The 20148-nt window shown below is 44.9% G+C and overlaps 1 protein-coding gene across 9 annotated transcripts in view; it reads left to right on the top strand.

Annotated features, from left to right (window-relative positions):
• The window catches only part of CIT (citron rho-interacting serine/threonine kinase), a 145991-nt gene that overhangs the window by 118379 nt on the left and 7464 nt on the right, over window positions 1-20148 (top strand). For 5 of the 9 annotated variants that reach the window (XM_025044529.1, XM_015586835.2, XM_015586834.2 and 2 more), the window contains 19 exons: window positions 2077-2217; window positions 2641-2748; window positions 4479-4641; window positions 4922-5086; window positions 7920-8057; window positions 8598-8778; window positions 9340-9431; window positions 10051-10155; window positions 10413-10582; window positions 11353-11397; window positions 11875-11955; window positions 12090-12225; window positions 13850-13989; window positions 15103-15195; window positions 16767-16875; window positions 16971-17099; window positions 17616-17696; window positions 19336-19414; window positions 19545-19724. In XM_025044529.1, the coding sequence (XP_024900297.1) occupies window positions 2077-2217; window positions 2641-2748; window positions 4479-4641; window positions 4922-5086; window positions 7920-8057; window positions 8598-8778; window positions 9340-9431; window positions 10051-10155; window positions 10413-10582; window positions 11353-11397; window positions 11875-11955; window positions 12090-12225; window positions 13850-13989; window positions 15103-15195; window positions 16767-16875; window positions 16971-17099; window positions 17616-17696; window positions 19336-19414; window positions 19545-19724 (2336 nt within the window). The remainder of the gene's footprint in view (window positions 1-2076; window positions 2218-2640; window positions 2749-4478; window positions 4642-4921; window positions 5087-7919; window positions 8058-8597; window positions 8779-9339; window positions 9432-10050; window positions 10156-10412; window positions 10583-11352; window positions 11398-11874; window positions 11956-12089; window positions 12226-13849; window positions 13990-15102; window positions 15196-16766; window positions 16876-16970; window positions 17100-17615; window positions 17697-19335; window positions 19415-19544; window positions 19725-20148) is intronic. The other 4 variants (XM_015586838.2, XM_025044530.1, XM_015586836.2 and 1 more) reach the window with 3 other exon arrangements.

The following is a 20148-nucleotide window of genomic DNA, read 5'->3' as shown; positions in this document are numbered from 1 at the left end:
TATTTATTCAGTTGAAGTTTTTAAAAACACCAGCCTGTTGGACTTTCTCTTGTTCGTTTTGATCCATACTTCCAGCCACCAGGGTTGTTTCACGCTCCGGTTTCTGTCATCCAGATCCTTCATACTTCCTTCCAGTGTCCTTTGTTGGACAGATCTAAGCACATAGCTGAAGTGTTCCTTTTAGTCTAACACTGACCAGGAATAGCTTCCATTTGCCTCTCTCTCCGGCAAGCAGGTAAATGGTTTTGAAAAACATTTCATTGGTCTTTTTATTATGGTAAATGGCCAGCCTACTTCTTGGAAAGCTAATGGATGGTTGGTGTGTTTATTCTAGAAAAATATTTTGGGCCTGGCTGTCACCAAACAGATTCTTATCCCCAACACTGGTTTCTCTGCTTCCTGCCTAGTAATTCATGTTGTCCTAAAGAGGTGGAAAGAAACTAAAGAGATAATTTGCAGAAGTCACTCATTCTGCAGGGGATGGAAAGCTCCCTTGAAGAGAAGTTATCTTAGCTACCTTCCTTCCTTCCTTCCTTCCTTCCTTCCTTCTTTCCTTCTTTTTTCTGTATTTTAGGGGATTCTGTTGTTTGATTCAGAAAATCCAGGTTGGCACACAGGCCACATGATCTCCGCCTAGGGACAGTATCTCTTGCCTTGTGGGGGACTGATGGGAGAGAGAGAAGCTGGCGGAGTTGGTTGGGACAGGAAAGGCAGATAGGAAAGAGAGATGAGCACCTGAACTGGATGGAGGGAAGAAAGAGGGACAGAAAGACAAAGGAGGTAGTACTAAAATTCATGAAACACCTACTACATGCGGGCACCGTGCTCAGTGTTTCGCCCAGTGAGCGGGGAGGTATTAGACCCACTCCCAGATGAAGAAGCTGAGTCTTCAGGAAGCAGTAAGAGATGCCCGTGGTCACTGACCGATAAGTGTTAATGTCAGTATTTAAACCAGGGTCTCTAATATTCCGAAGCCTAGGTCCGCCCCCTTATACTGTGAGGCCCCAAGGCATCAGCTGCCTCTCAAGAAGAGGGCAGGCAAGGAGTAGAAATGGAAGGGAAAATATACAGCGGGAAGTGAAGTAAGACTGCGAGAGTCAGCAGATTCTGAGATCGTCAGTAGCTCTTGCCTGCTTGCCTTGAGAACCCTGAGATTTTCCGTTGTCTGTTGGAAAATCCCCACAGGGATGTTTATTGCTCTTCACTAGCTTAAGTCTGCAGAGGGTTTAGGCTGCCAGGAGAGAGTATTTGGGCCACAGCAAGTGTGATTAGACCATAACCCAGGTGCTGGATGAAATTAAGCAGCATCTTGTCAGGATAACTGCTTTCTTCTGCTTTTTACAAACAGAAGCATTTTAGGAAAGAGAGCCATAAACTAGTATGTTTATAGCTTGCCCTATTTTTTGGTTTACTTCCATTGTAAAAATTGGAGAGAGGTTTCCAATACAAAACTATTTTCGATATACTAAATTGAAATTTTTTTTTTTTTCTGGGCGTTACCAGTACTTGTACTGAATCTAGGATCTTTCTCTTCCCCCCACACTGTAGAAATATCTGCTATGATTGTAGCCATTTGTGTGCTTGTTGGGGTGCCCTTGGGATGCCCTTTAAGTTGAAGGCAATGTGATTCCCCTTTGTGTATTCTACAGTGCCTGGAAAAGTGATTTCTCATAATAGCAATTGAAATCTTAAAAACAAAAAATAAGGACAAATTGGAATTTGGTTGTCAAGGCACTAAGTCACATTGCCTTAGATGTCAACTCAGATGGCTCGCACTCTTAAGTACGAAAATATCCTTATTTGCAACTCTGAGTGGGAAGGCAGACCCAGCAGCCAGGACCTCCTGTTATGGTGGGCATCCTGTGACTTGCCGGCCGTCAGAGATTTCTGTGCAAATTCTTTTGAACTGCATGCATCATTTTGGAAGAGAAGACAATCGTTAATTCTGGAATGAGATGACTTCAGAAGCTGAACTTTTGGTGCCAGGCCTGAAATTAGTTTGGTAATAGGAACAGTGTGGGAACAAGTTATGTCGTGAGTGGTACTGAGCCTTTCTGTGGCCTTTCTTCCCACTAGCAAGCCAAATTACAGCAGCAGATGGACCTGCAGAAGAATCATATTTTCCGTCTGACACAAGGGCTACAGGAAGCTCTAGATCGGGCTGACCTGCTGAAGACAGAAAGGAGCGATCTGGAATATCAGCTAGAAAACATTCAGGTGAGGACTGGAAAAGGGATTTGACTTAAAAATTGTCTGTGGAGGCAAAGCACGATGGCTAAAAACTATCCGGTGAAGCAGTCAGTCTCTTTAAGTTGTGCACCATTGTGTATATTTCTCCAGTATGTCATTATGAAAAATTTCAAACATTCAGCAAAGCTAGAAACTTCCTATAATGATTATCCCCTAGATTCTAATATTAACCACTTGCTATTTTTACTTTCTCACATTTTTATTCATCAGTTCATTTTTTTTTTGTTGGATGTAAGAATAGGACGAAGAAAGGAAATACTGACCCAGTGTGTTTATGTTGAATTTCCATATGCTAGTATCCTAATGACTTTTTTTATTTTCTTAAAGTGCTGAGTTTAAAAGCATACTTTTTTCTGGATCTGAGGCTAATTTTGTTTTCATGAATTTTAGGTTCTCTATTCTCATGAAAAGGTGAAAATGGAAGGCACTATTTCTCAACAAACCAAACTCATTGATTTTCTGCAAGCCAAAATGGACCAACCTGCTAAAAAGAAAAAGGTGGGTCAAAGTGTTTGAAAAGTGGGGAGCTGACATTTTTGCCTGATCATTATAATTCAGTGAATACCATGGTGATAGATAATCCAGGGAACATCGAAGAGAACAAAAATGTACATTTTCTTATTTTATTTTGGGTTGCAGAATAGGTTTTGATATCATCAGAATAGCCCTTAAGAGAGGATATCGTTGTCAAGTCTGTAACAAATTACTTGATGTTCATGGCCTTTAAAATAATCTTGCCTGCCTTTGTTATGGGAGCGATTTTTTTTTTTTTTTTTCCCCTAAGAAGCTGGGGCAGGGATGGTAACAGAGAGAAAGGTTTATACCTAGGTCACCATACAGGACTCCAGAGGGCTTCTCAGCTCACACATATGGGACTCTAGAGGGATTTGTAGGTCACAGTTATGAGACTCCAGAGAGATGGCAGGTCACGTGTATGGGATTCTAGAGAGAGAGGGGTTCTCAGGTTACATAGGACTCCATAAAAGACTAGAAATCATCTGGCCCCGTCCTTTTGATTGGCTCACGAAGAGACTGGGACCCAGAGGGTTGAAGTGACCTGCCTAAAGTGCCTGACTGGACACTTGTACCCTCCACCAAGAATTATTCCATCCCTTTAAAATTATAACAAATAAATTTAAAACTATGCCTCCCCCCCCCCAAAAAAAAACCCCAAAATGAAGAAATAGCTATGGACGGGGTTACGTATATGATGCACATGGGAAGATGTCTTTTAATAAGCCCAAAACATGTTTCCCTAAACCACTGAAGCCCTCTTACTGACTTTGGCCAAGTGTTCTCAGCTTAAAAGCATCTCTCTAAGGAGCTCTCGGTTTCCTTCCAAAGCCATTTGTACGCTAGAGCAGCGGTGGCAGCGGTTTTACAGGAGAGGCCAGTGGTGACTAGAATACCGAGGAGTGCGCCGAAGTGGCGGCTGGTCTGGGTGTCCCCAGTGCTGTGTTCACTGTGAGGGGACAAGAGCAGCGTTGGGAGGCAGGCCCCTACCAGGTGGTGGCTGCAGGGCAAGGAGTTTCTTGCATGTCGTGTGACTGTTTGTGCTCGTTATGCTTATGATATTTAATCTTTTTTATTTTGGCAGTGGGCTGTTATCGGATTATGTCACTTGATGTAGTTAGGGTGTTTCCATTTTTTTTTTTTCAGTCGCATTCCATGTTTTCCTTTTTTCTTCCACGTACAGTACACATTTCCATTTGCATTATTGTTTTTTTGGATAAGCTCCTTGTTTTGACATCATTCATTTTAGCATTCCACGTTTTTTTTGCTTCCTGTTGTTTTTTTTTTTTTTTAAAAACAACAAAATGAAAAACACTCATCCCTGTGTCTTGTAACTAAACATAATGAGACAAATTCCAGGCAAGAGTGATTTCGGAACCATGTCTCCTGACTCCATCCTCCACTTCCATTTTTTGAGGGTACAGAATCAGGAAATGGCTCTCCTTCATGGGATTGCTCAAGGAAGAGGTGGTAGCAGTTCAAGCATCCTTAACTCCCTTGGTGGAACCTTCCGCACCCCTGTTTTTTTCCAGCCGGCTGGAATGGGCTGTGGCTCAGTGTCCCCCCTCCCCCTTCACATGCCATTTTTACTAAATCCGCTTACAGTGAGTATGCTCCTGGCTTTCGTGCTGTGCTCCTCCCGAGTCAGAGTTCCTTTAGCTAGTTTAAAGTGCCAGTTTCCAGGAGTTAGGAGATATCTCTGTTTCCATTGCTAGGGTTTATTTAGTCGACGGAAAGAGGACCCTGCTTTGCCCACACAGGTTCCTCTGCAGTACAATGAGCTGAAGGTGGCTCTGGAGAAGGAGAAAGCTCGCTGTGCCGAGCTAGAGGAAGCCCTTCAGAAGACCCGCATCGAGCTCCGTTCCGCCCGGGAGGAAGGTAGGCGCGCTCTCCGTGCAAAGTGCTGTGGAAAAGGCGGAGGACCGATCTCGAGGAGATTGGCCAGGACTAGTTCAGCATCAGTGCTTACGGCCCCCTAAGCTTTCCGCCCAGACGGCCCAAGCCTGAAAAATTCACGGCATCCTTGGCGTTGCCGATTTGGTACAATGTGTGTCCTTTCGGTCGGGTGTCTTTGAAAGTCAGCCCAGGGGCAGTACACTTGGGCTGGGCCTCTTGGTGACCCGGCTAATTGAAAGGCATTGGACTGGTGTCTCCCCAGCTGCTCACCGGAAGGCCACAGACCACCCCCACCCGTCCACACCAGCCACTGCGAGGCAGCAGATCGCCATGTCTGCCATCGTGCGGTCGCCTGAGCACCAGCCCAGTGCCATGAGCCTGCTCGCCCCGCCATCCAGCCGCAGAAAGGAGTCTTCAACTCCAGAGGGTATGTTCTCAAGCAGCCATTGGAGTTTTCTCACATTTTTTTTTTTCATCGACTAAGAAATGCAGACATATGGTAAAAATGATAAGTAATAATACTCAGGGATAAAGAATAAGAAGTAAGTCTTCTCCCCATCCCCCCAATCCTAGTTCCCTTACCCAGAGTCAACCATCGTATTCTTCCAGCAATAGTTCATGCATGGAACCATGTGTGTATATTATTCATATGTCATATTATTTTCTCTGTTCTGTTTTCTTTTATAAATATCAGAGTACACTATGCTATATTCTGCAAAAACACTTTTCTTCTTTTGGTTGAAATGTTATCTTAGGCTGCTTCATATTAGCAGGTGTGAATAGAGCTCGTCCTTTTAAAGAGCTGCATAGTATTCTGTGGTATGGGTATGTGTTTCCCCTATTACACCAGACCTCTGTCAATGGACATTTAGGTTACTTCCAATTGCTTGTTACCATACACACCCAGCAGTGAACATCCTGCCCCTGTGGGCGTTATCGCTGTAGGATATATTCTTAGGAACTCAATCATCGGGTCGAAGGTTATATGCATTGGAGTGTTGGTAGTTTGTGCCAGTTTGTATCCTTACCACCAGTGTAAGGATTTTTCTTTGTGGTCTCAAAAATACTGTGTTTACCTTGAGATGAAAAGGTCTTAAATAAAGGCCAAGGAAGGCAGTTAGGAAAGTCTTAGGGAGAATGGGGTAGAGCTGGTTTAGCATCATGGTATCACCATCAAGCTTACTTTAGTTGTAAATCTTAATGGCATTTTGTTGTTGCTGTTTTTCTTCAATGATGATGTCATCTTGTTTCCTATGTTTACATAACACCGACTCAGAGAGCTTTTCTCTCAACGTCATCGGAATGGTGATGGTAACACAGGAAAGAATGGTTTCTGGCCCTGGTTCACAGAGTGACTACCTGATAGTTCGGTATTAACGCGAAGTGCTGCCTTCGGGTGTGAAGCACTTTTCCTACCTTTAAAGCGCATACATGGTATTTATTCCTTACAGCTTTGTGATAAAGGAACGGAGGCGATGATAGATGGAGAACGCAATCTGGGTTCAGAAATTGGGATCCTGAGCTTTTCTCTCTGTTAAAAGCTGCCTTTAATTAGTTCTAGGTCACTCTTGGGAGGGGGGCCTACTAAATGGCAAAAAAAAAAAAAAAAAAAAAAATCAATATTGCTCATTTTAACAGACAGGAATATAACTTATTTTTAAATCGATTTTACAGTTAGTGGTTCTGCTGTTTTATTAAAATGAAGCAGAAAAGGTAAAACTGTGGTGAATGTGTACGATTAAAACTCTACTTGTGCTTCCTCATTGTTCTAATAAAAAAAAGATGTATTCTCACTTAAAAAAAAAAAAGAAAAAAAGACATTTGGATCCTGAGGTTTTTCTCTCTCTTTAAAATTGCCTTTAATTAGTTCAAGTCACTATTGAGAAGGGGCCTATTCAGTAGGGGAGAAAAATCAATCTTATTAATTTTAATAGGCAGGAATATAAATATAGGACTCAGTTTTTTGAGGCTTAAAGTTGTTGTTGTTGTTGTTTTTTTTTTACCAAAAGGAATTTATTCATGAAAGAACTGGACATGAAGGGAGAATTCTTCAGTTAGTTTATATATTTAATAATTAGAAATTTATAGTAATATATAAGCATTTGGGCCTATCTTATTGATAATTCTGTAACTTATAGTGATTTTTAAATTGGATTCTGAAACGCTCTAGATATGTGATTTCACTTGGTAAACAAAGCTTTCATGATTAAAATATTTACAAGCATTTGACCTAAAAGCATATGTTTAACAACTTTATTGAGATAAATTCATAAACCATATAATCTGCTCACTTGAAATGTACAATTCAGTGTTTTTTGTTAAGTTTAACAGGTTATGTAACCATCACATTCTAATTTTTGAGCCTTTTCTGCCCCTCCCCCCCCCAAACATTCTATACCCATTAGCAGTCACTTCCCATTTCCTTCTGCTTAACCTCTGGCAATCACTAATCTGCTTTTTATCTCTATGGATTTGCTATTCTGGGACATTTTATGAAATGAAATTATACCATATATGGCCTATTGCGTCTGGCTTTTTTCACTGAGCATAACATTTTTGAGATTCTTCCATGTTGTGCCGTTTATTAGTACTTCATTTTTCATGGTTGCATAATATTCTGTTATAGGAATAGCACGTCTTTTTTTGTTAATCCATTGATAGACATTTTGGTTGTTTTTATTTTTTGGCTATCACAAACAATGCTGCTATGAACATTTGTGTGTAAATTTTTGTGGCTACGTATGTTTTTAGTTCCCTTGGGCATATACCTATTAGTGGACTTTGTGGGTCATATGCTAATCATATGTTTAACCTTTTTGGGAACGGCCAGACTGGGTTTCAAAGTGGCTGCGCCATTTTACATTCCCTCCAGCAATGTATGAGGGTTCCAGTTTCTCCATATCCTCATCAACACTTATTTTCCATACTTTTAATTCTAGACTTCCTGAGGAGCATGAACTGGTATCTCAATGTGGTTTTGATTTACATTTCCCTAATGACTAATGATGTCGAGCATCTTTTCATTTGGTTTTTGGTCATTTATTTATCTTCTTCTAAGAGAATCCTTCCCTCATTTTTAAATTGGGTTATTTGTCTTTTTATTATTGAGTTGTAAATGTTCTTCATGTAGTCTAGCTGTAAGTCCCCTGTCAGAAATATGATTTGCAAGCTTTTTTTTTCCAGTTATGTGGGTTGTCTTTTCACTTTCTTGATGGTATAATTGGCAGCGCTCTAATGATTTTTAAAAATTTTTCCTCCAGAATTTAGTCGGCGTCTTAAGGAGCGCATGCACCACAATATTCCCCACCGATTTAACGTAGGACTGAACATGCGAGCCACGAAGTGTGCCGTGTGTCTGGATACTGTGCACTTTGGCCGCCAGGCATCCAAATGTCTAGGTAAGAGCAGCAGCTGTGCATTTGCGGCGGGCACCTGTATGTTTCCACCTAAAAAATCTATCTTGCGAAGGTTATTATTCCATTTTAAATTCCTTATGTAGTGCATTCATTTTCAAGCTTTTAGTTTCAGTGGGAGGATGCTATTTTTCTTCTGTTAAAGGAGTGAGTTTATACCTGTTTTCAGCTCATGCCTCCAACGCCCTGTGCAGAATGCCCCGGATTTTGGTAATTTCCAGCCCTCTTTTCATCAGGCTGGTCTCTCCCTACCTTTAGCCTGTGTGCTGGCTCCACCGGAAACATGCAAATGTGTCCTTTACAAAGATGTTTGTGACAGCCCGAGAGAAACCAGGAAAATTGGATTGAGAGCACTTGGCTCTGTCATTTTCTCTGTCTGTAGGGGCTTGGCTCCTGGGAAAGCTTAGGGATTCCCTGGATGACAGGGCCAAAGTGACTGGCCCGGCAGGGGGTTGGCCAGCAGAGGAAGGGAATGGTCCAAGATCAGCCAAGCAAGTTTTCAGGTTGTTCACCGCTTTTCCCTAGAATGTCAGGTGATGTGTCATCCCAAGTGCTCCACGTGCTTGCCAGCTACCTGTGGCCTGCCAGCTGAATATGCCACGCACTTCACTGAGGCCTTCTGCCGTGACAAAATGAACTCCCCGGGTCTCCAGACCAAGGAGCCCAGCAGCAGCTTGCATCTGGAAGGGTGGATGAAGGTGCCCAGGTATATTGTTGCAGGGCGGCCTGGGCTGGGGCAGGTACTGGTGAAGGGTGGCTGAATATGCCGCCCCCAAATATGCCACACTGGGGTAAGGATTATTTTGAGCTAAAGGCACTTGAAAAACAGATGCAAACTTTTTTTCTCTTCCTAAAAGGAAAAAATAAAATTCCCATAAAGCTGCCCCCCTTCCCCAGCGCAGGCAGACCCTGTTAAAGTGACCCTTACGCTCCTTCAGCCTCCCTGTACATTTTAGTCACTTTTCCACAGTTACCACTGTTTGTTCAGCCTAGTGTAACAAGCACTTGGGCTGTCAGCCTTTGGGTCTTCATTTGCTTATGGAGACGCCCACATACATGTAAAACAAAATTTGTATGCTTTTCTCCCGTTCGTCTCTCTGATATCAGTCAAACTCCTGGGCATGGAAGGCCACAAGCCACTTCCATTTCTGATGTTCTCTAGGGAGTTCGAGGAATGTCTTGTCTCGGACTTCCTCCCCATCCTGCCCCTTCCTCCCGCCTGATCCTTCTGAGTTCAAACATTTCTTCTTCATGTCTGTTTTCCCAGGAATAACAAACGGGGACAGCAAGGCTGGGACAGGAAGTACATCGTCCTGGAGGGGTCAAAAGTCCTCATTTATGACAACGAAGCCAGAGAAGGTAAATTAATAATTCAGGGGGAATTTCATTGCACGCGGTTGACCCAGGTCTCCCAGTCTCGGCGTGAAGGCTTTGTTTTTCGGACCGGGTTGCAAGCCTTCTGCGATTTTCCATTTTTGAAAATTAAAAACCAAGTGACTTCGCTAAAGGTTATTGGTACGATACTCACGTCTGTAGGTATCCCCTCTGAAGACCCTGCAGGGCGCTGCCCTGAAGATTCTACCTGCTAATGCACCTTCCGAGAACTTCTGCCTCGGTCAACTAGCCCATAAATCCGCATCGTCATCAGAAATTTGACTGTGCTACTCATCTGACACACTTTATTTTGTTTTTATCTTCCCTCTCCGCCTTCTCTGCACATCCTTCCCTCCTCTGTTCTCGTGCGCCTCTTTCCACGCGTTCTGTCTCTCTCGCCCTCTCTCTCTCTCTGTGAAGTTTAATTGCCTGTAACACTAGCTCTTTCCTTGCTATAGAGGAGGTATAATTCTGTGAAATATCTCTCTCTCTCTCTCTCTCTCTCCCCACTTCCCCCTTCCTCTCTCTCTTTCTCTCTCTCTCCTATCTTTGTTCTTGTTCCTGTTCTTTTGTTTTTCTTTCTGCCCTTCCTCTTTGCACCAAGCTGGACAGAGGCCGGTGGAAGAATTTGAGCTGTGCCTTCCCGACGGGGACGTATCTATTCATGGCGCCGTTGGTGCTTCTGAACTCGCAAACACAGCCAAAGCAGGTGAGGAGAAGCAGGGGAGCCCCGCCCCAGAGGTGGGCCGAGCTTGGTAAACCGGCAAGGGCAGGAGGGGGCTTGTGGAGCATTGGCCTGCAAAGGAACCCCTCCCCACCCCCTGCCCCCGGCTTGGCTCCCCCTGTCTTAGCTGTAACTGGGATTCGTGTGGTTGGCACAGTCTCTGATATTTCAGGGCCCTCCCTCCCAGCACGAGTGGGGGTGGGATCCGCACCCAACCCTGTGGTCTCTGTCAAATCTCCTAGATGTCCCATACATACTGAAGATGGAATCTCACCCGCACACCACCTGCTGGCCCGGGAGAACCCTCTACTTGCTAGCTCCCAGCTTCCCCGACAAACAGCGCTGGGTCACCGCCTTAGAATCAGTTGTCGCAGGTGGGAGAGTGTCTAGGGAAAAAGCAGAAGCCGATGCTGTGAGTATGAAAACTGGATGCCGGAGCTTGTCTTTGTAAAGTGGGCTGACTTGGCGGGAATCCGGCTGGCTGCCATGATTTCCCTCGGGCGCCCTCTCTGAGGGGTGATGGCTCGAAACTGTCACGACCGGGCGTTTGGTGGTGATAGACATACAGGCTCTGAGGGGGCTCGTCTAGCTTCACGGGTCCTCCCTCCACAGCCCTTTAGAATGGGGGGAGTCGGCACCATCAGCCAGCTCTTCGGGGTGTTCGAGATCTTGGTTATGGCAGCCTAGCAGCTGATGTACTTATAAGGAAATCCTCTCTCTTGTTTACTCCGATGAATTTATTTGGCTTAAAGGCTTGCATTACAAGCACTTTGGCCATGAGGCAGCACAAAAGGCTGCCGACAGCCATGGAACTTCAGGAAGGCTTTTCATAACCTTCTCACTTGCTTCCACACGATTTGCTCTTCTGTAGGCAAGTTTGAAATCCTACTTACCCTCACGACGTTAGAAATGTAGGTGTGCCTTGATTGGCAGCACTCCTCCCAGAACGTTCCAGGATATAAACAGGGCTCTCTGCTCACTGGCGTTTTCTCCACCAAAGACCAGCTCTTTGCAAGCAGTTAGTTCCTAATAAACACTTTAAGTGTTAGCAACCGGAAAATCCTTAACCATGAGTCTCCTGATAAGGAACTCTGCTCACTGGGTAGCCTTGTTTTAATGACCTGTTTTGTTGTTACACATATAAGCCTTCTACTGAAATCCACGTTAATATGTGCACAATAGGGCCGTGACTGTATTTCCTACGAGCTTCTGCCCGCGTGGGTTCAGGTAAAGAGATTCAGAAGCTTATCGGCTTGCTACTGGTGCTGTGCTTTGCACTAGCGTCGCAGCCTGGAGGGGAAGGAGCCTTCCACGTGGCTTATTAACCTCGTGCAGCTGACATCTCCTTAGCTTCAGCTTATTTCCTACCCCAGAATATCTGTCTGTGTCTACTGCACTCACTCATTCCTGCATCCGAGCGGAGTTACAACTCCGATGCTAAATAACAGCCACCTCGGAGCGATCGATAAGATCGACGTCTTGCCTTTTGAGCTTAGATTAAAATCTGAGGCAAGCCACGAGCGGACGTGTGTTCCTGAGCTTTTTCAGGAGGAGCTTGCCTTTTTTCCTGGCATTAAACTTCTCTCCGTTCTTGCTTTTGTCTCTGAATGGTTTGGCCACGAACAGTTCGATCTCACCAGGTCCTCTTTTTCTTTCTTTCTTTCTTTCTTTCTTTTTTTTTTTTTTTTTAAAACATACTGAAAGAAATTGCTTGGAAACTCCCTGCTGAAACTGGAAGGCGATGACCGTCTAGACATGAACTGCACACTGCCCTTCAGTGACCAGGTAATGACGTGTTTTGGACGCTGTCACCTCGCATAGGGCAATAGCCACACGCAGTCATGGAAGAAAGGACTGCTCTTACTGTTATGGTGACGTGACGATGCTTACGTTCTGCCTTTGGACGTCTGTCCTCGCAGGTGGTGTTGGTGGGCACCGAGGAAGGGCTCTATGCACTGAATGTCTTGAAAAACTCCCTCACCCACGTCCCAGGAATTGGAGCAGTCTTCCAAATTTATATCATCAAGGACCTGGAGAAGCTACTCATGATAGCAGGTGGTAGGCCAAGGACGCGGCGCTTTTTATTCACTTTTAAGGACAGCTATTTGAAAGGCAAATGTCGTGCTTGTGAAGACACAAAGGCGGGTCTTCCTGGTGGCAGGTTGGAACAGAAGCGACTCTTTTCTCTGTGTTCCTGTTTATGCCCAAGCTGGTGACTTCTTTGTTCAGCTTCAGTGTCCTTGGGGTACAATTAGCAAGTGTGACACCCCCCAAGGAACATCTCACCATTATACCAGGTGAAGAGTGAGTCATTGATGTCAGACCCTTTGTCCTCATCGCCTTACTATGCCATGAGCCACGGCCTTCTGAGCGCTCACCTGCTCTGTAGTGCGTTTTCTCGTTTCTCTGTGACCCCTCAGAGACCCTCTTTCTAGATTCACCACGTGTTAATGTTTTTGCCGCATTTCTCTCTCTCTCTCTCTCTCTCTCTCTCTCTCTCTCTCTCTCTCTCACACACACACACACACAATCACTTTTTTGAACTGTGAGAGTCAGTTGCACAAGTTCTTCCTCATATCACCTTGGAATAAGGGTGTTCTCTTGTGTAACCCTGGCAAATTTTTTTTCTCTTTCTTTATTGGTGGTACTGCTTTTTCAAAAGGGAAAACAGTAATGTACTGGCTCATCATTTGAAACCTCCACAGTTAGGTCTTGTTTTTGGCACAGCTGGATGGATCCAGGGCCTGAAATAATATGGCTTTTCTTGGACTCTCGGCTCTTTTCCTCTGCTTGCTCGCTTTGTCTTTTTTCTTTCTTCTTGTTTGCTTTTCTTTCTTCTTTCCTTCCTTCTTTCTTGACTTTGTTCTTTTGAGCAGTTTTAGGTCCACAGCAAAACTGAACAGAGAATACAGAGATTTTCCATGTTCCCCGCCCCCACAATGCACAGATGCACAGCCTCCCCCACTAGTTTGTTCCAACCGAGGAACCCGCACTGACACATCATTGTCACCCAAAGTTCATAATTTACAGAAGGGTTCGGTCTTGGCGGTGTATACTCTGCGAGTTTGGACAAGTAGGTAATGGCACAAATCCACAATTATAGCATCATACAGAATAGTCGCACGTGGTATAGTTCTGATTCTGGGAGTTTAACCTTCGCTGTAATACAGTTACTTGATATACTGCCCATCATCAGATTTTACCTATGGCTCTAGTCATGTCCTTTATTTATTTTCCTGACTCATGATCCAGTCCAGTATTGTGCGTTGCATTTAGTCATGTCTCTTTAGTCTCTTTTAATCTGAAATGGAATCCTCAGCCTATCTCTTGTCTTTGACTTCGACATGTTGGAATAGTCCGAACCTGTTGTTTTATATAATGTCCTCTCGTTGTTCCTAACACTTTCTTTACTTTGATGGGAAACATGTTTGAAAGTATAGTTCACATTCTTCGATTTCATATATGCAGAATTTTTTTTCTCCCAGAATCTTAACTAAGACGCCACATGTTTTCATTTTAGATCTAAAACTTGGACCTAAATTATATTTTACGGGAATTTGTGAAAAACATAGTCCATTCGTGTGGCCTTGCTGGCTTTGACCTAGGAATAGAACTAGAACTGCCGTGTCTTTGCTTAATGGCCTCTTACTGACCAGGAAGCTGTTCCTTCTCACCTCAGGAGAAGAGCGGGCCTTGTGTCTTGTTGACGTGAAGAAAGTGAAACAGTCCCTGGCACAGTCTCACCTTCCTGCTCAGCCAGACATCTCGCCCAACATTTTTGAAGCTGTCAAGGGCTGCCACTTGTTTGCTGCTGGCAAGGTAAGCTCTCCTCAGGGCCTCAACTGGCAGAATGTTTAGCTAATTAATTTTTAGGTCTTTTTTTCTAATAAAAGCATTTTTAGGGCTACAAATTTTCCTCTAACTACAGTTTTAGTTGCACCCTGTACATTTTTTATCATTCCACATATTTTTAAATGTCTTATATTTTCTGTGAATGATGAGTTACTTAGAAATGTACGCTTTAGTTTTCAAAAATTGTTTTTTAAAAATTATAAGTTAACTTTATTATAATGTTTGACACGCTAAAAAAAAATGTATGGAGTATATAAGTAAATTACAAAATTATAACACCTAATAGTGTTGTAAACATCCAGAAACTCACTACCCAACCCAAGAAACAGAACGCTACCAACAATTTGCATTTTCCTGTGTATTCCTCCCCTAGCCCATCCTATCTCCCTCCACCTACCCTGCCGACTGCTCACCTTCATCTCAGGACCGATTTGAACAATTCTTTTCACCCTTGATGAAATGATAAAGATAGTTGTAGGAGATGAAGTAAGAGGGATTCGATTGTTCTAGAAAAAGAGCATTGATGTAGAACTCTCTATACACAGATCTTAGCTAAGAACTTTAATCTTTGGACCAAAATCTTCTGTAAATTCTTATAGCAGTTTCTACCACCTTTCCCCTCTTTGACGGTAAGATTCTCAAAAGAATCTGTCTCTAGCAAAAGACATATACACCCAGAGTGTGTGGGGGCAGGTGGGTTTCCTGAGCCTTTCTTTGCATCTCTGTTACATCAGTGGTTCTCAACCAGGAGTGATTCTGCCCCACCAAGGATATTGGGCCATGTCTGGAGACATTTTTGATGTCATAACTGGCCATAATACCATTGGCATCTGAGAGGTAGAGCCCAGGGTTGCTGCCTTAATCCTGCAATGCACAGAACAGCCCCTCATCACAGGCCGTCGTCTGGTCCAAAGAAAGGATTGGTAGTGCCGAGGTTGTGGTGTAGACTGACTCTGTAGCAAAACTAGGAAAAGAGCATCAGCTTAGTAAAAAAAGCTGATGCTCTTTTCCTAGTTTTGCTACAGAGTCAGTCTACACCACAGTGATGCTCTTCTTTCTTTTCTCTCTATTGCCTTTCAGATTGAGAACGGGCTCTGCATCTGTGCAGCCATGCCCAACAAAGTCGTCATCCTCCGCTACAATGAAAACCTCAGCAAATATTGCATTCGGAAAGTAAGTCCCAGGCCCCGCCCACCCTCCTCTCACTGGCACCTGGTGTGAGAAGTGTGCTGTCTCAGGGAATAGCGTGTGTCCATTCCTTTATCCTGCAGACCTTAAGCCTGGGTGACCTCCTTAGAGAGAGAGAGGGACACCTTTTTTTCCTGGAGGAAGCTCCAGAGCCGCTGGTAGCTGCAGTTTCTCCCTCTCACTTTCCCTGTCCTGTTTGTGAGCTGTCTCTCCAGCCGGCCCAGTGAATCCAGCCTCTCATTAAGGTAGAAAGGAAGTTGGCTGATGGAGGAGACACTTCTTTTGAACCAGCAAAAAGAAAAGGAAAACGCTCTCTCTGAGAAGCTGGCACTCCTTGGTGGCACTTAGCAGAATCTTTCTCAGATCCCAGAAGTTTTTATTAATAACCTTTGGAAAAGCCAGCACTAGGCGTGTTTCAATATGCAATTAGGGAGCTGGTTCTTGGAGCAGAGTGAGTCGTGGTGATGACTGCAGTCTGGGCATGGTGCATGGTAGAGCCTTATATTTGCCTCGCTTCCAGAGGAGGCTGTCTGTTGTCCCTCGACTGAGAATGTTTCACCCATCATAAGCCTGATTTATTTCAGGTGCTTTCATGATTAGTGTGAAAAGTAAAACAAGGGATGAATATAGAAGGATCATTACCTGTTAGAAAAACTGTTTCATTCTGAGTGGGCTGATATTTAGTTTGTGTTTTTATTGAACACCTTCTGGTACCAGAGACTGAGCTGGCTGCTTTACAAACACTTTTCAAAACAATTCTGAAAAGCAGGGGTGGCAGTCCCCAATTGCAGGTAAGACAATCGAGGCTGGCCGAGATCCTAAGTTACAAAGTCGAGACCAAACCTGAAGTTTGATTTTTCCTACCATTTCACTATGTCATGCTGCCTAAAAGTTTCCTCATACTTAGTAGGTAATCAATAAATATTCATTGGTTGTGAAAATGCTGATTAGAGTTTGAACTGTTAGCTTCAGGAGAATTCTCAGAAACCATTGCTTCTCAATAATTCCTGGCCACTATTTTGAATAAGCATTCCTAGGTTGTTGAATGAAGATTGGCCTGAAAACAAGTTGAAGTAATTAGGAAGCAGATAATTCACACAGATGACAATAATAGTGATGGTGATGATTACATAGGTAACAAGAGGTTTAAAATAAAAACACAATAGAACCTTGAAAAAAGAAGGAAACTAAAGCCACTCCCTCCAGCAAGTACTGTTAATAGTTGGTGTATTTTCCCAGACTTTTTCCTCTGATAAGAGTGCTGTATTTTTGAATACTACCTTTTCATTGAAATAGTGTTTCTTTTTTGGCTACAGTTTGACCTTTTTTCTTAGTCCGGGGTTGCAAAGAACCCAGAGGAAGCAAAGGGACATCAGTCCTCATGAGGGACAGGAGACGATCGATCAATTGTGCTTTGTGTGACTGACAGCTTGAGCAAGTCTGGTGGTGACCACCCTCGAGGCTCTGTTAGATGCCCCAGGTGGAAACAGGAGAGCCCAGGAAGCTGGCTGTCCCATGTCAACACTCACGTTCTCCTCTTCTGCCCTCTGCCTCAGGAGATAGAGACCTCAGAGCCCTGCAGCTGTATCCACTTCACCAACTACAGTATCCTCATCGGAACCAATAAATTCTACGAAATTGACATGAAGCAGTACACGCTTGAGGGTAGGGCCCGAGTCCTCCCCAGCCCACGCACCGCTCCGGCCCTGCCGCCAGCTCGAGTGTGTTTCTGAAGCCCCGCCTCTCGCCTGCCTTTACAGAATTCCTGGACAAGAATGACCACTCTTTGGCGCCTGCTGTGTTTGCCTCCTCTTCCAACAGTTTCCCTGTATCGATCGTGCAGGTGAATGGCACAGGACAGCGGGAGGAGTACCTGCTCTGCTTCCACGGTGAGTCGGGGCTTGTCGCCGCCCACTGCTCTTTCCAGCCCCTTGTCCTCCACCAGGGCACTAGCCCGGCCCAGCTCTGTTGTATTCTGGCCAACGAGAAGGCAGTTCTTGCCGTCTCTTGTCTTCACTTCTTTCTCTCTCTTTCCTTTTGCCCATTTTTTTTTCCTCTTGATGTTTCTCTCTCCTTTTTCTCTCTAAATCTCTATTTTTTTTTTTTTCTGTCTCTTCTTCCCTGTCTCTGGGTCTCTGTTTCTCTCCCTTCCTCCCTGTCTCACTCCCTACCCCCGTTCTCCTTCTTCCACCCTTTTCTTTTCCTGTCTCTCCCACTTTCGCTTGAACCTCTTTTTAAAATAAATCACAGATGTGGCTCAGCAGAAGCCCGTAGGTTTAAATGATCCAGTGAAATCTGGCCAGTGGGTCGTCTGGGCTCGATTACTTCTTCTTCTGTCAAAGTGTGTGTCATTGACACTGCCTGCCTCTGACTATGCTCATGTCCCCGGCTCTGACCCCTTGCAGAATTTGGGGTGTTCGTGGATTCTTACGGAAGACGTAGCCGCACAGACGATCTCAAGTGGAGTCGCTTACCTTTGGCCTTCGGTGAGTGAGGCAAGGTGTGGAGGGCTCTTTCCTGCCACCTGGTCTCCTGGGAAAGAATTGCAAATGGGACTCTTTTTGGCCTGAGCACTGTGCTCATGGAGTCCATCAGACACCAGTGTCACATGTCGTCGTCACCCGAATAAGTGTTCAAGGCAAAGATTCTGAGGCTTGATAACTGCATCAGCCAGACCCCCAGCCTTGTCAAGTATTTGTTAGGCTCTCGTGATAGAAAGGAGACCAGTCTGTGAGTTTATTTAAATCAGCACAGTATTCCATGGCATAGATGAGCACCTCTCGATATCAATTCTAATTAGGCAGAGCACTTCGGTCATGGCTGCTCTGTTTGTAAGTGTGAACAAAGCTGGGATGAACATCTCGCACTAATTTTTTTTATGCCTGTCCAAAAGTATCCTCTGCTCATCAGTCCTTAAAGTGGAAGTGCTGGGTGAAAGCGCGGACACATACAAACAAATGTGCCTACGTGAATGTTCAGAAACACCACGATGACTGAAACACACTTCAAGACTGTTTTGTCGATCTATTGCTGCATATCAGATTCCCAAACTTAGTGCCTGAACACAGCAACAACGATTACCCACGATTCTGTGGTTGACTGGACAGTTCTGCTTCATGTGGTGTCCGTAGGGGCACTGGCACAACTACAATGGCCTCACGAGCATGGCAGGCACTTGGTGCCATTGGTGGGAGCTCGGCTGGGGCTGGTGGCTGGAGGCCTCGGTTCCTCTCCACGGGGGCTTCTTCCAAGATAGCAAAGGTGGGAGCTGTCGGGCCTTCTCGTTCTCACTGCATTCTGCTGGTTAAAGGAGGCCAGGGAGCCAGCCCCGGTTCAAGGCGAGGAGACTCCCCTGGGGCCCGAGTGCCGGCAGGCACGACTAATAGTCTAATGCCGAAGTAATAGTTTAGCACCAGGAGTGAGTGAGAATCTCCTTTTCCCTTTAAGACAGAAAACATCATGTCCTAGAGTGTCAGTGACAGCATGATCAATAGTATTAAGACCAAACATATCTAATTAGCTCTGCAACCAGTCTTTTTTAATTTAATTTTTTTCAAAAATTCAAATAATCAGTTTAAAAGGTATACAATGAAAAGTCTCATCCATGTCACCTACCTTCCGAATTCTCCTTTCTCACTCCCTTTAGAAAAAGAAAAACTAAAAACCTTAACAGTTTCTTAGTCTTCTGGTCCTTTATGAAAATACAGAGGCATGAAAAATATATCCTTATATGCCCCCTTTCTAAAATCATATTAATAGCACACTTTACACATTATTCTGAACCTTGCCGTGTACACTGTAACACAATGCAACTCAGTTTTTTCCCATATCAGTACACGGAGAGCTGCTGCTTGCATTTTTACAGCTTTGCAGAACCCCATGGTTGTGCTGTAATTTATCTAACTGATCCCCTAGAATGTACCTTCGAGTTGGTCCCCACCTTCTGCTCTAACCACGTGGCAGTGAACAAATGCGAACGTGCCTCATCACGCTGGCACGTGGATGTACGTGTGGGACCAGCTCCTGTATGTGAGGTTGCTGGGTCCAAGGAGGCATCGCCGCCGGGTTTTGATGTTCTCTCTGCTAACGCTTCCTTCACGCTCTTTCCCCATGGCGGCCGCGCAGCCTACAGGGAACCCTATCTGTTTGTGACCCACTTCAACTCACTCGAAGTGATTGAGATCCAGGCACGCTCCTCTCTGGGGTAAGCACTGCCCTCCAGGCCGCGGAAGCCTCCGCTGTGGGTGTTGGGGCCGCTTGTGGGTTTCCTCCTTCCCGCCTGGCAGCGGAGGTCACCCGCCATGCAGATTCTCATCCGGTGCTGTCCTCCGCAGGACCCCTGCCCGAGCGTATTTGGAAATCCCAAACCCACGCTACCTGGGCCCTGCAATTTCCTCGGGAGCGATTTACCTGGCGTCCTCGTACCAGGATAAATTAAGGGTCATTTGCTGCAAAGGCAACCTCGTGAAGGAGTCCGGCACTGACCACCACCGGGGTCCCTCCACCTCCCGCAGGTACCGTGCCCCGCCTCTTCCTCATTACGGGGGCCAAGTGCTGTCTGCAAAGCAGAAGGGAATCTTGCTAAACTGGGTGAAGTTTTCCCAATATTCAGTCTCACGCCACTTATTTCTTTGAGCTCGATAGCATTGAAACGACATAGTCACAGTGTCAGGAGGATTTAAAAATGCCCCCCTCGTAAAAGGCAGAAGGAAACGTCTGGCCTTTCTCTGGTGGGTATTTTCGGTGGCTCCATTTGGAATGGGGCAGGAATTATGCATTCATTGCTTTAGTAGATATTCTACGGGGCTAATAGGGCTTGTTGTGGGAGGTTTAGTGGTGAATCAGCCAGATGAATCCCCTTTCCTGAGGAATCCCCAGGGGAGAGACACACGCAATCAGGCACTTTCAGCACAGCTTAGAAGGACGAGTGGCATCTGG

The sequence above is a fragment of the Pteropus alecto genome, unplaced genomic scaffold (genome assembly GCF_000325575.1).
Source record: "Pteropus alecto unplaced genomic scaffold, ASM32557v1 scaffold113, whole genome shotgun sequence".
NCBI classification, from domain to species: Eukaryota; Metazoa; Chordata; class Mammalia; order Chiroptera; family Pteropodidae; genus Pteropus; species Pteropus alecto.
This window is presented reverse-complemented; position numbering and strand designations above follow the sequence as displayed.